The sequence below is a fragment of the Urocitellus parryii genome, chromosome 3, assembly GCF_045843805.1.
Source record: "Urocitellus parryii isolate mUroPar1 chromosome 3, mUroPar1.hap1, whole genome shotgun sequence".
Classification (NCBI taxonomy): Eukaryota; Metazoa; Chordata; class Mammalia; order Rodentia; family Sciuridae; genus Urocitellus; species Urocitellus parryii.
The window spans coordinates 151,611,966-151,628,960 of NC_135533.1; the positions used below are offsets into that span (position 1 = coordinate 151,611,966).

Below are 16,995 nucleotides of genomic sequence, written 5' to 3' on the forward strand. Positions count from 1 at the left end.
ATTTTGTGGTTTCCTTCATCTGTTTGCAGAAACAGGGGAGGCTCCACTTCATCCTGTCAGCTCACCTAGACGCTACTTCCTTCTGCCCTCAGACCGGAAGCCAGGACCCAGGCAGATGGGTGCAGAGGGAGAGGGAGGGAATACCTGGGGTGTGTGGCATTAGAATCCCTGCAGAGCCAACTCCTTAGGTACTGTCAACTTAACACTGAAGTAAACCATTGATTTTAAGCACAGAGCAGATACCAGCTGGTAAAAGCCCCTGTGGCAATAATGTGAATTGAAACCTGTAAACTGCGAGTCTGTGCCTGAGTATCTTAAGACCTACAGCTTTGAAAATAGGCATAAGGGATGCAGATGGCCAAGGCCTGCCAGTCGCTGGTCCTTGAGAGCCCACCCCCAGCACACTCTTCCCTCAGATGTACCCTGTGTCATCTGGCTCCGTGTCATTGGGAGTGTTGTCATAGTCACTCTCAGGTGTGCTGTTCTGCTTCTCCAGCCTGGAAGCCTACAGGAAAGAATAGGAGACCCCCATTAGTGCAGAACACAGGACACTTTGGAGTCTACCTAGGGAATCAATTACCTGTGAGTCTATGTGGCCTTCACACCTACACCTCATTTGGGACAGGAGCCAACTCTTTACTGAAATTTAGTAAAAATGAACAGTGGATTCAGAAATGTTTTCTTTCTCCACAAACAGTTCCACAAACTAAGCTGACACAGATATGCAAGACTGTCTCATTTAGTTCTCAAAGGAATATGAAATTCATAATATAATGGATGCAGTCAATAAGCAAACATGCCAGCATTTATACGATTGCAGACTTTCAGTGCTGGAAGTTATGGGCAGAAGATCTGATGGTTTCACACCAGAAGAGAAAATGAAGGGCCAAAAAAGACAGCTGACCTACCCAAGGACACGGAGGCTCTTGAGAAACAGGACCAAGAGCCCAGGCCCCCATATCCTGCTACAGGAATTTCCAACCTTCCATGCCTGCACTCAGATAGCTGTTGCTGCTCTCCAAGAGTTGCCTTCAAAGATGGTTTTTATGAGCCACCTGAGAAAACTGGCATTATTAGTTTATACCCACATGTTGTTTGTGAACCAAAATGGATAACCCAGTTTGACATTTGGTTTTAAACCAATTTTGTTTCCAAAAGTATCTGCCCCTTAAAATATAGAGATTTGGTGTAGTTGTAGAGATGAAAAAACGGAATGTAGATTTAAAGGAGGAGTCTTGGAAATGTTCTAAGAAAAAATGGTAGCACCACTAAATACAGTGCACTCCAGGGTGACAAAATGTGAAGGGGACTGGACCACACACCTTAGAAGGGGTCTGTGTTAGTTCCAGGATGTTTAGTGAAAGCTAATTTCCCTTGGAATGCTTTTCTTCATAACGTTTGAGGATTTCTTTATCTAACAGAAATTGATGTAAGCTATTCAAATCTTAAACTGATTACCTTACAAAATGCAAGTACGAGCTACTTCCAGCTATATACCCTGAGTTTCATTCAAGTTAATCAAAACATATGACTGAGAAATTTTATTGATGCTGCAATAAAATGTGACTGTATGCTTGAACACATGCAGACTTGTACCTTCATCCAAAGCATAGCTACTGGAGAGTAAGTTAAGCCAGGCACAGTAGTGCACGCTCATAATCTCAGCTATTCAGGAGGCCCAGACAGTAGGATCACAAGTTCAAGGCCAGCCTGGCAACTTAGTAAGAGCTTGTCTCAAAATAAAATAAAAAAAAAGGCTGCAGATGTAGCTCAATGGTAGAGTTTTTGCCTAGCATGTATGAGGCCCTGGGTTCAAACTCCAGTAGAAGAGGAGGAGGAGGATGAGGATGAGGAAGAGGAAAATGAGGATGAGGAGGATGAGGAAGATGAGGAGAAGGAGGAAGATGAGGAGGAGGATAAGGAGGAAGATGAGGAGGATGAGGAGGATAAGGATGAGGAGGAGAAGGAGGAAGATGAGGAGGAGGATAAGGAGGAAGATGAGGAGGATGAGGAGGATAAGGATGAGGAGGAGGAAGATGAGGAGGATGAGGAGGAGGAAGATGAGGAGGATGAGGATAAGGAGGAGGAGGAGGAGGAGGAGGAGGAGGAGGAGGAGTTGTTGTTCATCCAGAGCTTCTCTAGTGGAAAGAGTAAAATAAAATTAAACCCAGAAAAATCACACTTTTTATAATGGATCTTTTTGACTTCCTTGATGTAAATTTGATAGTTACAGATCAAATACTTTATCCACAATGATCAACAGTACCAAGTTTCATTTAAACATTTTAGAGGAGTAATGACTCACATACCCACTAAATGTCCTCAGGAAATGTTCCTCAAGTATAGAAACCACCACACACGGGGAAATCAGTTACTTACGCATTATGTCCTTCATCGTTGTCAACAAAAGCAAACAGGTTTCAATGTAGCCATTTAATTTTATGAGAATTATTGTGAACATGCAGAGCCAAGAGCCATTGGTTAAGTGTTGCTCTCTCAAAGCTGTTAATAGAAAAGTTATCTTATAGCTGGTGCTGGTTCAGTTTATTTAAGAGATTTACAGTTCTCTCTGAATAAAGACATGTCATGAATATCTAAACCTACAATGAAGCTGTCATGAACAACTAGGTGGTCAGTATAAATGACCTCACTGTTAATTTTGTATAAAACTGTCTCTCACCAAGCAGTGTTTGCAATGATTTCTGAAGCAACCCATATAAAACAAACAAACAAACAAAAAAACCAACACAAACATTTTCTAAACCCACAAAATTTCACAGTGGATGAAAGAGGTTTACTTGACTCTTACAAAATTTCAGATGAGATATTTCATTACTATTTTGCTGTCTTTTAATTTTTTACAGGAATAACAACATTACAAATCAATTTCAGGACTGCTCAGAAGACTTTGAGTATGATGAATCAAGAATTCTTTTTTTTTTTTAAGTTGTAAACGGATCTTTTATTTTATTTGTTTATTTAAATGCAGTGCTGAGGATCGAAACCAGGGCCTCACACATGCCAGGCAAGTGCTCTATCACTCACTGAGCCACAACCCGAGCCCCTCAAGAATTATTTTTAATACATAACTTCAAAAGTACAATAAGGAATTTCAAAAGGGCCTTAGCTAGTTACATGCCACTGACAGTGGACAGAAACTTCTCCATCGTTCCTGGGTATAAGGGAATGGACAAAGGCTCAGTGTAAATTTCACAAATTCCCAGGCTCACTGATACCTTCGATCGATCATTTCACCTTTTCTACAGTATCCTTTACTGAAAAAAAAGACTGAGCCAGAATCTGAATGCAGGTCTTCAAACTTGGGCTCTGTTCAGGGCTTCTCCAGGTGAGTACTTGCTGCAGTCATGTTCTCTTAGTACATGAAAAAGATATTTTTTTTTTAAACTAACAGAGCCTTTGGGAACAGGGACTATGCTGCTTATAACTGACTTACCAAAAGAATGGGTAAAAAGAGATGCTGAATACCTGCTGCCTGGCTGTACTAAAAGGCTCTTACCTGGATCATGTTCCGCTCTTGGGAATGTAAACTACACACCAGCGGCCTGGGTCCGACCAACCAGCATAGGTGAACAGCTATCTGCTAACAGCTACCTGTACCCTCTCTGGATGCCAAGTGTTACAATTCTGGTTTAGGATGCAGGGTCTGTAAACCTTGGTTTGTAAAGTATAGTGCTGACATAAAATATGCCAGCAGTTTAAAGTTTTCATGCCAGTCCAAATGGAACAGTTTTAATCTGTTAACAACAGCTCCGAATAAATTGGACAGATGTGCCCTATTACAATATTTAACCAGCAGCCAGCTAATTCTATGATTATTTAAAAAGACAGTATGCTCAGAATAAATGATGTAGAGTGATTTTTGAACTGTTAAACATGATGTGAAAGTGAGCAATGTGAAGTTAGACAAGAGGGAGGCTGCCTCTCCACGATATGCGTGCATGTACGTGTGCGTGAGTGCGCGTGCCCGCTGCACTGTGGGAAACCAGGAGGGAAGCCAGCACTGCCTCATGCAGGACAGAGGGTAGTTAGCAGGGGACGGGGACAAGAGGGCCAGCGCCCAAGCACAAAGCGCCCAGGAGCACTGTCCCTCCTCCAGAGCAGACCATTCAGAGTGTACTTAACCCTTCGGGTGCTTTCGTCCCTTGACCAGGAAAGTGTGGAGGGGAAGGAAGGCAGAGATGAAGAGGAGGTCACAAGCGCACTCCTCCCGATCTAGAAGGGGAAAGAGAAACACACTCGGGAAAACACAAAACAAACAAACCCAACCGCCTTCCCTGGCTTCAGGAAAAGAGTCCTAGAAGACAACATCCTATGTGAGGTGAGTCCTGAACTCTAGGTGACAGCCCAAAGCCACGCCCCCGAGGTGTGGAATCCCCTGATGGAACACCTCCTAGAAATTACTCTGAATTTAAAGGACTACTTTTTTTCCGTATGGGAAAAGAAGACTTCGCATTTGTGTCACATTTGCCAATAGTTATTTCTAATGGATTGTCAAAACCAAACGTGTCTTTCAATCAGGACTAATATGAATGAAATAAGGGACTACATACATGACTGTAAGTGGTCCACGCCATTACTCTAACCTTGACACTGCAATCACAGAGCTTCTGCAATAATATGACTTCCTTACCTTCTTTTCTAAAATAGGAAAGTACACTGTGAAAGCTAACAAAGGTTGCTTTTCCCCATTTTTTTCCAGTTATAAAGAAATAAGTTCAACAGCATTCCTTTACACTAAATGTATCAAATCAATTGCCTTAGAGTTTTAAACTCAAACAACTTCAAGATGAAATAATGGACTCAATTATATATAACAACATTGCCATTTTACCACTGTGCAATTTAACACAATTAAATTAGGATTTAATTTACTAGACTGTATCCTTTGCTTTGCATTTACTCTTGAGATTTTTTTTTTGGAACTCCTATATGTTTTGACTGAAGAAATTATAACTGGATGTTCAAAACGATAAATATTAGTCTCCAAAGAAAGCAATGTATAAAGTTCAAAACTTCTGTAACAGTTTTTTTTGGCAGTTCTGGGGAATCAAACTGAGGTCCTCACGCATGCCAGGCAAACACTCTACCATTGAGCCACATCCCCAGACCCCAAACCTGGATTTTTTAAAAAATAAATTTATCCAAAAGACAAATAACTTTTGTAAACCTCAAAACACAATTCTTATCTCATTGCAAAATGAGATTGTCAGACCTCTGATATAGAATATAGTCTTTGGAATTCAACAGTTTTAAGGTGGACGAAGAGTTCTTATAATAATTAAGTTTGAGGAGAGGACAAGGCCACACTTCTGGTGGGAAGGGGAGGAGCAGGATGCAGAGCCTCACAACGAAGGTGCAGGGAGCCTGTGAGCCAGTGGACAGGCTGCAGAGCCTGGGGTCTTCTGCACTTGGCTGGTGTACTGGCCACAGGTGCCACCTGCTCATGAGGGAGCAGCCAAAAAGGCATCTTTCCTCCTCAGGCTCCAGAGATAAAGAGGCTCGACCCTGTCTACTGCAAAGATGACACCTCTGCTAGTGACCTTTACCCTTTGCTTTTGTTTTTGCAAGTGGGGAAGGAAGGAAGGAAGCTTTACACAAAAGGTTCCAACAGGAACTGACTGGGAAATGTATCATGGAAATGAGGAGGAAAGGGGAGTGGGAGCTGAGCAAGAGCCCAAATCCGCAGCTGGACCAGAAAACTTTCAGTCTATGGTCCTGTGTGCTGCGGGAACACCGCACCCACCCATGGTGGACACATTCACACAGCAAACACAAAGCCGACTCTCAGAGCCCAGCTTGGCCAAGCAGAGGCACAAAAATCTGTGGGTTCAGAAGAAGGAACAGAGCAGTCAGGCCATGCAGAAGGAACAATGGAAGCGCCAGCGGTGCTACTTACGTGTGCAGGGAAGGGCTGGAGTCTTGTTCTGCTCTCCTCAGGGTGATTTGCTTCTCCCATTGGGAGATATGGTTTCTGACCTGATCCCGTCTCGTACATGGACATGGGCCTACTGCCCCGGGCAGACGGACGTCGCTTTAAGGAAGAGTGGTTGGAAGTGTCTGGGTACTCAGAACCAGTTTGCACCTGATATACATTGGTTGTGGCCTGTTTCCTGAGGTTCGAATTCTCACTCTGGAGTGTTTGAAGCTGAAAGAAATGTTTAGCAGAGGGACTGTGTTTTTCCATAGCAAGCAGACAAAGCAAACATCAAGTGAAAGAACACGATACCAGATCTAAACAATAAGAACAAAAAGGACTAGCTGGATTCAAAGTAAAAGGCAACCACAAACAAGGACTTTTTCTTCCAGAATGAGTGAAATGCAATCAACTTACTTCATCATGCAGTTAATTGAATGGTTTAATTTCTGAATGTGGAAAAGTTGCAATCTGGGCTTTTTAAAAACTAATCACCTCACTACTTAAAATCTGTGATAGCGGGGCTGGGACATGTTTGCAGGCAAGCTGTACTTTGGATTATTTTAAGGTTGGTTCAGCCAAGAGCTTGAGACCATTAGAACATCACTGAAGTAACTTGCTTTCAAATGAGCCCTGAGCAATTGCCAATGCCAAAAATGACAGCAGACACCATGGAAGCAGCACAAAGGTAACTAGAGTTGCTCTGCAAAGCAAGAAGACAGGGAGGCTCAGCTTACAAAAAATCAGATCAGCTACTGCTTTCCAAGAAGCCAACGAGAAAAATCATGATCAACAAGTTTTTATTATATAATAATAATACTCTTGATATTCCAAACAATTCAGCACTTTTTAAAAAAAGTCAGAGGGAACTGGATTATGGTTAAGTTTTCTTTGTGATATGTCAACATAGCAAACTGGAAACCTATGGGACCGTTAGCCTCTTCATAGGAAGGAATGCTCCACGTAGCACACTCGCTCGCTTCTTGGTCATCGGTCATCATTCGGCTGGGGCTGGAGTATTTGGCCTTTCTCTCCTTTGTCTTTGTGACCCAAAAACCACGAGCATGGTGGGGCTGGCTTTGAACATGCTAAGCTGCCTGGCACCACCCCATTCTAGTTAGACACTGTCACTGGAGACCCCAAATGCTCTCTCCACTCCTCACACGCAGGCTGCTTCATGGTTAGGGGATCAGCAAGGAATCCTGGGGCTCTTTAGCATCTGGCAGTTTAAACACAAATAACCGTGGCCATCCTGCACAAGGTCCTTCCCCTCTGGTGCGCCTTCATCCTCCACGACATTTTATAAGCAGGGTGTAGTACAAGTTCAGCTGTCTACTCTTTGACAGAGACTGTAAAATCTGACCAAATTCCCTTCCAGTGCCAGGGTTAAAGTTCATAAGCAACTGTCTCTGCATCAGAAGATCCTTACTCTTCCAATAGCAACCCATGCAGTGCTAGGAGGAGTTACTTTCAATTTCTATTTATAAAGCACCGATCTGGGAAAAACACACCAATAGTGGCTGCTCCTCTTCATTAATTAGCATCCTTTCCAAGCAACTGTTAAATGTGAAAGATCAGATAAAAATCATGCTACTTTGTCAACTCAATAAAGAAAAAATTTCGCCTAGATTTAAAATAAAACAGATTCCACACCTTGGTATTAGCAGTGCCAAACCTCTGTGATAGTGTGGCTAACTGGCACAGGAAGGCCATTCCTTCTCAGCCTCCTTGAAGTACAAGCCATGGAGTGACAGACTGCTTCTACACCACAAAGTCTTTGAGGGGGTAACTTGTATTTGCAATCTTCTTTCCAACAAGAGACATTTGCAAGGTGACAAGCAGCTACGGGAAAGCCTTACATTCTGGGGTACAGATAGGCTTGAGGCACCTGTCAGAACTACTTATTGAAGAACCTGTGACCTGAGTAGTCAAGGTCCAAAGAATGATCAGCATAAGGACTCATGTCCCAAACATGACTTCGAGTGTTTGCCTATGTGAAAAGCCTCTATTAAGAGTTTTCACAGACTGGGCCTTGAAATCAGATAATTTATCTAACACTGTTCATGCCTGTGAAACATCCAGCTTAGATTTTGCTGGAATGTGTTTTGAGATGAGCACGTTTCTGGTTTTAATTAAAAAAATTTTAGTGCTCTGTATTTAGAGAGATGTCCTTGGATAAATTTGATGAAGTTTATCTTAGTAAGAATCAGGCTCCAATTTTTGTTTGGAAGGAGTACAGCAGGAAATAAAAAGTTGAAGATAATTGAACAGTTTCAGAAATCAAAAGCATTTCTAAGAATTGAAGAGATAATCAATGAGTAATAGCAAGTAATTCCACTCTGCATTTCTTAAAGAAGCTCAAGACATTTGTTCTCAGAGATAACAAAGTTATCTCTGGTGATTTCAACAAATACCAAAAGGAACATTATAGAATAAAACAGGTGATGCTTGGAAGACTGAATTACAATGTCAATGTTAGGAATGTTTTAGAAAAAGTAATCTCAAGAAAATTATTAGTCTGATTAATGGGACAAACTATAATCAATTAAACAAATCTTATTTCAGAAAAGGCAAGAGGAAGTGCAAGTCTTGCGTGTTACAGCAAAGGGGCTCCTGGTCTGTCTCAGTCACAGCTGCTCCCCAGCCCACATTGCTGGGAGGTACAGAGCAGTGTCTGTGTTTAAAGGCAAACTGATCTGCAGGTGTTTTCGCTCCCTGCACCGTAGGTTATCAGAGCCACTGATTTCCAAAGTTCTCAAAAAATGTCCCCAAACTCAACACCAAGAGAATCCTAGATCAAACCCCAGAGAAGGTACACAGCAGCTTACTTCCCTAGCGAGGATTGAGTCGTAGGCCTTCCTTTAGGAAGCCACTGAAAAGCACCCAGCCAAAATGAAATACACCTTGTGACCAAGTCTTGAAAATAAATCTGCAACATTATTCCTTAATGACAGTAAAAGACAGATTATAGTCTGCTTTTAATAGTTTCTATTTAAGGGAAGCATTAAAATGTCATTTTTTTGAAGAGAACTGGATGATGGGAGCAATACCCATGAAGTCTGGGCAACATGGAACTTTTCCATTTCCTTCTCTTGGCCTCCTCGTAAAGAATTACATGTGCGAGCCCCCTCTTCAGTGAATGCTTTGCTACTATTGGCCAGACTCCTTTAGAGATTATTGTATTCATATGGTTCTGATTCTCTCAAAAGGTAAGGAATGAGAAAATTCTGAACTGATGGGATTATCTCTTTCTAGTACACAGTTCTTGCTGGTACATGGAGTGAGTGTGTTCTTTTATTTAATGAGAACCTACGCTGTGGCAGGCTCTCCTCTAGGCTCTGAGGATGCTGCAAATAAGGTAGGGATCTGGGGGAGGACTGTCAGGCTGGGGTGGGCTGGGACTAACCTGTGGACAAACATACACATCTGTCCAGGATTTTGGCCTGCTCCATCTCCATGGTGTGAGTACTCTATAGGACCAGCAATAGAAAGAATCAAACCCAAGCAGAGGATCCAGATACCGAAGAAGCACACACCAGGTGTTAGGATTCTTCTACTTGGGGAATTTTCTCTGGCCGTACTCCTAATGAGAGCTATTTCGGTTCAAATATGTAAACACATCCTGCTTCCAAAAAGACAGCTTGGCCCCAAGATTTCTAGGTCTGTTACAGTAACTGTTTTCCTTCCCTCTGATCAAGCATGGTGCCTGGGATTCTTCTTTATACTATGGGATTAGAGAGTCAACCATCCTGTCATTTATTGACATGTTACCTTTTTCTGCATAATTCTCAGCTCGTCACTCAAGTTGTTATTCACCTTCATTAGCTGTTGTATCTTGGCCTCAGAAGCCACTAGAGCGTTTTTGACCTCCATAAATTCCTGTACAGTGACTGGTCCATCTGATAAATCTGAATCTAGGCTCTAAAAATAAATTGGGGAAAATGTTCACAATCTGAGATGATGATAACATTAAAGACTAACAGCTAAAGAATGTCCAATTCTGGCCATGCCAACTGAATTGCAAAATTAAACCAAATCAAGGCTTCTGAGAGAAATGTAAAACTGAAACACAAAAGTAGGGTCACTGTGATACTCAAAAATTTTTTAAGTCAGTATTTTCTAATGGAGCAGTCAGTGGGGCTACTTTGACTGTCTGAGGAGGTTTGTCCTGTCTTGCATACGTTTCTCTTACTCTGTCATTTTCTTCTTTTTTTTTTTAAACATTTAACTTTTAGTTGTAGGTGGACATAATACCTTTATTTTATTTTTCTATGGTGCTGAGGATGGAACCCAGTGCCTCACCCATACTAGGCAAGCGCTTTACCACTGGGTCACAACCCAGCCCTGTCATTTTCTTTTTTTATCCATTCTTTCATTAATTCATTCATTCCAACACTTTTTATTGAACATAGGCAATTTCTAAGTGCTTGGGATGTATCAGAAAAGAAAATAAGACAAAGATTCCTGCTTCCATGGTGTTTACATCCCAGCCAGCCACATGACAGAGGGAAAAAATAAAAATAAGTAAATATACAGTACGATTGAAGGTGATTAGTGCTGTAGAAACAGACAAAATGGAGCATGGCAGGGTGCAGGAGCTGAAGTAGGGGTGCAGGTGGGCTGCACATCAGGGAGCTGAGGTAAGCCTTTGAGTAGAGCCTGAGCAGGTGAGGAATCAGTCAGATGGTGTCTGGAGGGAGAGCTTCCAGCTGGCAGCAGAGCTCAGCTAGAGGAAGCAGGTGTGGGAGGCGGAGGGGTGGGAGCCTGCTGGTCAACAGAGAGCCTGTCCTGGAGGGTCCCATCATGGCCTTGGCTTTCACTCAGGGAACTGGCAGCTTTTGGACAGTCTGGCAGAGGTGTCATCTCCATCTGCCAATGGCACTACAATTCTCAGTCATGGAAGACAGAAGACTCCAGACACATGTTCTGTAAGTCCATCTTCCCTCTTTGAACTTCTAGACCCTTCCTGTCTACTTTCCTATTCATGCATTCTCAGTGTCTGCAGAAGATCTCTGAGGGCCAGTCCTGGGGATTCACCAGTGACTGGACTACCCAGGATCCTGTGGTCCTCTCCTCCAGCTCACACTCTGGTGCCTCAGTATCTCCCCCTGAGACTCTTCTAGCCTAGGTGCTGAGGCATCTCCCATCAGCCCATTTGGACTTCTTCAGGAGCATCCTAACTGGGTTCTCTCTCCACCCTCTGACCTTTGTCCTCCTTCCTACCTAAAGTTTCCAAGGCTCTGGACTGCCCGGGAGGCCTTGGCTCTTCAGTCTGGGTGTCACATTCCTCCTGCTGCAGCTCTGAGTCCCGCTCTTTTAGACAGTCCCCTCTTGTGAGCAGCTTTCCTGCAGACACCCCAGGTCTACTTTCTCTTTGCTCAGCATCCTGCCTGGTCTGGCTCACGCCCCTCCTGGGTCTTAGGTTCATGCCAGGAACAAAGCGTCCTCAGCACTGGATCTCTCCTCTCCCCCCTCGGCTTTGCTCCTGTTTGGCCTGACACTTGTTGCTTTGTCATTTTACTGCAGTGATTACTCCTCCCAGGCAGCATCATCCTCATGGGACAGAAACTAGGACTTGTCTGGGAGAGTTATGATCCTGAGAAGGCTCTCAATAAACGCCCGCCTCATAAGCTTCCTCAAGTCACGACAGCAGCGAAGCTGTGACTCGGTTCTTGGCTAAGGGAAAAAGGACCCTGTTCTACAGCCATTGACCTTGTGTCACCTTCACTTGACCTGAGCTGAGAGTGAACCTGACTTTACCTCTACAGCACCTCTGGTAGGGCTCGCCTTTGCCTGACATGGTAGGCAGTTCTGCAGGAGGAAGGTATGTAAAACAAACATATCTGCCCTACTGCATCAGGCATGTCCTCTCACCTTCTGCCGGTTTGCCTTGCTTGCTGTGGTTTCCAAATCTGTGTCTTCATCAGATGCCACACTGTCATAGTCTGGCTGGTCATTGTCTTGACTCTCAATACTGTGCTGGTTATTGATTGTTTTCAGTATGAGCTCCACATTGTCTATTAAGAGAAGCAAATAATTTACTTCAGGCTCAAAACATTTTTTTTAAACTGTTTTTTAGTTGTAGATGGACACAGTACCTTTATTTATTTATATGTGGTGCTGAGGATCGAACCCAGTGCCTCACACATGCAAGGCAAGTGCTCTACTACTGAGCCACAACCCCAGCCTCTCAGAACATTTTTTCCCTTCCAAAAAATTACTGGGATGACTTTTTGGCTTAGCCATTTAAAGGTCTGAAAGAAAATAGCAGAATGGTAACATTATGTTTAGACCAATAGAGGGACAGCAGAGAAAACGATCCACCTCATGGGCAGATGCATGAGGGCCTCAAGCATTCATCTGATTTAGGGGCCCAAGGTGGGCAAATTAGGGAAGCTTAGGAAGGAACTGCCAGGTTGAGGAGGCGGATGCCCAGGCGTGGCTCCAGACCATAAAGATGTAAAATAATGTAATATGATTTGATTCCACTTGCAACATGTCCACAAGGTAAAACTGAAAGTAAACTGTGAAACTAGAACCTGGAAACTAGGTGCTCAAAACACTGGCAGTTAGTCACCAGAATCTAAGGAAGGGGCAGGGAGAGAGTGGACCCAGTAGACAGCCATGTATGCACTATTAGGAGTGTTGATTCCATGGGGAGGGGCAGGGACGATCTAGAGGCTTTGACATATTTGAATAAAAAAATCTCATCTCACAGACTACCCAGGTCTTTCCTGTTTCTCTCAGGCGACTCAGGCTCACCTCTGACTACTAATGTTTTAATCCAGATATCCTGAGGGTTGGTATCTGGGCAATGGATTACAGTTTCTTAAGAGAACCAGGTTCTATTTTAATTTTTTAAATTAATATTTAAAAACTCATAAATATATGTGATTACAGAAGTAATAAAGATTCAACATAGAAGCCAGATGTGGTGGTGTATACCTATAATCCCAGCAACTTGGGAGGCCGAGACAGGAAGATCAGAAGTTTAAGGCCAGTCTTAGCACCTTAGCAAGGCCCTAAGCAACTTAGCAGGACCCTGTCTCAAAGTAAATAAATAACTAAATAATAAACAGATAGTTAGATAGAAGGGACTGGGGGTATAGCTGTATTAAGGCACCCCTGGCTTCAATCCCCAGTACCCAAAACGATAAAAAGACTCAAAATAAAGAATTGGAAACCAGTGAACAAAGAGGACAGAAATTACTCATGGTCATCATTACATGCTAATTTCTCTCTTTCATGTCTGTTTTCTACATATGCACACAGTCAATTCTTGTTAATCTCAGTAGTTAAGTTCTAGAAAGCTGCTGTGAACACTGAGCCAACACCAAACCTCTGCTCCCACGGGAAAGACAGGCTTAGGGCCTTGTGAGCCTCTGGTCACATTTTCACCAACTGATCAACACACAGTTTTGTTTTGTGTGTTTATCTTATTTAATACACACTGTTGAGTCGTAACACTGAACCTCTGACCACCAGCACTCTAAGTCCTTCTAGGACAATACTCACTGAGCATCGTTTTCTCTGGAAGGCACATCTCAGCCTCCTCCTTTTAATGTTTTTCAGTGCTGGGATGGAAACCAGGGTCTCACATGTGGTAGACAAGTGCTCTACCTCAGAGCTACATCCCAACCCTAACTAAGTAAACCTCCTTGTCCTTAGAACACTAGATAGCACCCTTGGCACTATGCTTAAGGGCTACTTTTTTTTGTTGTTACCAAGGATTGAACCCAGAGGCACTTAACCAATGAGCCACAACCTTTTTTTTATTTTGAGACAGGATCTCACTGAGTAGCTCAGGACCTTGTTAAGTTGCTGAGGCTGGCTTTGAACTCACGATCCTCCTGTCTCAGCCTCCCTAGCCGCTGAGATAATAGGCACCTGGCACTATATTTAAAATATTAGGCATCCGGGCTATTGTTTTTTTTTTTTTTTAAATCTTATTTTTATGTGGTACTAAGGATTGAACCCAGTGCCTCACTCATGCTAGGTGAGCACTCTACCACTGAGCCATAACCCCAGTCCCCATCCAGGCTATTTTTTAAAAGCAACCCCCCCCCCCCACACACAAAAAGCACAAAAATGTGAAGAATATGGCATGAAACAGGAGGCAAGGAGTTGCCTGGCTCCACCTCAGCCAGGAGTGTGTTTTAGATGTTTGAAGTTTTTTGCCACTCAGCATATGTTTGAGAATGACCTCGAGGTGCTTCAAGTAGTTAATTTGGGGGTTACAAATAAAGATGAATTTGCAAATATGGACTGTGCAGACGAAGATCAATTGTGTGTGTATTAATTAACATGTGGTATACACTTGCACATATGTATGCATATAAATGTTTTCCTTACAAAACTGGGATTATACTAAACCTTTAAATATTTATTCCTTTATTCCATAGTCTCTACAAAAAAGATGTTTGTATACCATTCAAATATGTAACCAATCACTCTCTACTGATGATTATTTAGACAGTTAAGTTGGGTGTCATACATAACATACATATAACATTTCTGATTATTTCCCTTCAATTAGTGTAGGCACATTTTTCAGACTTCGAATTTATGCAAACTCTTGGCACTGCACCTTCACCAAAACTGAATACACCTTTTTAGAACGTCTTTATTCCTGGGTGACCTGATAAAATCAAACTCCTGAATAAGCAAGAGGAAAGAACAAAATGTTGTTGGATAATGATTCCTATCTTTGGTGAATGTGATACTGGCTAGAAACTTAATTTTTATGGTACATACCTTTTTGTTTAAATGCCTTACAATAAGAAAAGCATAATTTCTATAATTACAGGCAGCAGCAACACACAGTAATGGGCTGCAGAGGAAGCAGATCCCAAGTGCAGAGACAGGCCCTGAGCTACTGCGTGAGATCTGACAGGGCACTCTGGAAACAGATGGTCAGTGTTCTCTTCATAATTTTGAATCATAAACTTCTCACTGCAGACATTTAAAACTGACAGCAACACATTTTAATTTTAGAACTTTAATTTTTAGAACTCAGTTTTGGAGATAAGCAGTAATAGATGAGATATCATTTAATTAGAAGAGTTTCATTTCTTATATCCTTAGTAAGATTTAAGTTAAACTCTTGGGTTAATTTCAGGGTACATTTTTATAGGTAAAGTAAGTGACTCCAAAAGAAAAAAATCATACTTAAGGTAAATATGAAATAGTTGATAATTTTTAAATACCGTTAATTCACCGGGGCTGAACTTCTTATCATACTGTATTACCAATAAAACTTATAAGATTGCAAGCTATGTGTCAATGACTGCTTTGATTCATTTACAATGTAAAATTTTAAAAAAAACTATGCTTTGGTTGTTGATGGACCTTTATTTTCTTATACATGATGCTGAGAACTGAATGCAGTACTCACACATGTTAGGCAAGCACTCTTCCACTGAGCCACAACCCCAGCCCACAATGTAAAATTTAACCCCTGAGTCTTACAAGGCCCCAAAAGCACACAGTTGGAGGTGAGATGCTTACCTTTTGAACCAGAGAGAGGACTGCCCTGCTGTCTCCTCTTGGCATCACTGAGAATGTCAATTACCAGTGTGGCAAACTCATGGGCATTAAACCGAGCTAATTTCTGTCTGCCCTAAGGGTGAGAAGATAATTGGAAATATTCCCCACTGTAAAAATGTAGACATGAACAGCTATCCCAAACTAGTCAGACTACTGACAGGATTCTGCAAAAATCTTCCAGCCCAATCAAAGCATAATCAATCATAGCCATAATCAAATCAAAACATTAGTATTTTCCATGAGACTAGGTTAAAACCATTTATATAAAAAAGTTTACATTTAAATTCTCACAATACATATTTGTTTTTGTGAACAAGAATACAATGGGTTTAGCTGGGGATGCAGCTCAGTAGTAGAGCACTTGCCTAGCATGCTCGAGGCCTTGTTTTCAGTCCCCAGGACCACTTGCCTACCTACCTACCTACCTAAACAAATAAAATGGTTCCACTTAATGCTTTTCTTCCACTAATGATTTAGTTTTTTTTTTTTTAAAGAGAGAGTGAGAGAGGAGAGAAAGAGAGAGAGAGAGAGAGAATTTTTAATATTTATTTTTTAGTTCTCGGCAGACACAACATCTTTGTTGGTATGTGGTGCTGAGGATCGAACCGGGGCCGCACGAACGCCAGGCGAGCGTGCTACCACTTGAGCCACATCCCCAGCCCCTAATGATTTAGTTTTGAAGTAGACAGAGTAGTGGAAAATCAGTTTGAAGGAAAATTTCTAAATTTCAAGATATAGTTGTGGTCCAGATGTGGGGGCTCTATCTTTATTTATAGCCACTAATCATAAACACTGAAACACCTTCCTCATTTACTCACTGCTTCTCCTCTTGATGGAGGCTGAAACTACTTTTAATGCTCTACATTTATATATATAGTGATTTGATGAAAATTATTGTGTGTAAATATATTTTAATTTTACTAAGATATTTTCCCAAATGAAGAATTCCTCTGTAAAAGGATATGCTTAATTTTGAGTCTTGTGAGAAACTGGTAAGCAAACTGCTTATTTCTAAAGTTTACAGCAACTTTAAATCCTATCTGTAGCATGATCAAGCTCATCCCACATTGCCAACTCAGAGGATCTTCATTATACATTTGGCTAATCTGCGTTTGGCCTGCTTGCTTCAATTACTAGTAGGGCTAAAGATTTCTTCATGAGCCATTTCTATTTCTTCTGTGAATTGTTTCATATTTTTTTCTAGTCAGCTATTTACATCTTGTAGGAATGCTCTACCACTGAGCTACATTCTGAGACCACCTACCCCCCTGCCTTTTTTTTGGTATTGGGGATTGAACTCAGGGGCACTCAACCACTGAGCCCCATCCCCAGCCCTATTTTGTATTTTATTTAGAGACAGGGTCTCACTGAGTTGCTTAGTGCCTTGCGATTACTGAGGCTGGCTTTGAACTCGTGATCCTCCTGTCTTAGCCTCCGGAGCCACTGGGATCACAGGTGTGTGCCACTGCGCCCAGCCCCAGCCCTTTTTGAGACAGGCTCTCGCTAAGTCACTG

At 42.1% G+C, this 16,995-nt stretch overlaps 1 protein-coding gene across 13 annotated transcripts in view; it reads right to left on the reverse strand.

Moving 5' to 3' along the window:
• Git2 (GIT ArfGAP 2) overlaps positions 1-16,995 on the reverse strand; it is a 50,965-nt gene that overhangs the window by 8,661 nt on the left and 25,309 nt on the right. For 2 of the 13 annotated variants that reach the window (XM_077796137.1, XM_026409182.2), the window contains exons 12-17: positions 15,443-15,554; positions 11,810-11,952; positions 9,752-9,856; positions 5,918-6,166; positions 4,144-4,233; positions 423-505 (exon numbers count right to left, since the gene is read on the reverse strand). In XM_077796137.1, the coding sequence (XP_077652263.1) occupies positions 423-505; positions 4,144-4,233; positions 5,918-6,166; positions 9,752-9,856; positions 11,810-11,952; positions 15,443-15,554 (782 nt within the window). Of the gene's footprint in view, positions 1-422; positions 506-4,143; positions 4,234-5,917; positions 6,167-7,408; positions 7,493-9,706; positions 9,857-11,809; positions 11,953-15,442; positions 15,555-16,995 lie in introns of those variants that run through there. The other 11 variants (XM_026409181.2, XM_026409180.2, XM_026409185.2 and 8 more) reach the window with 6 other exon arrangements.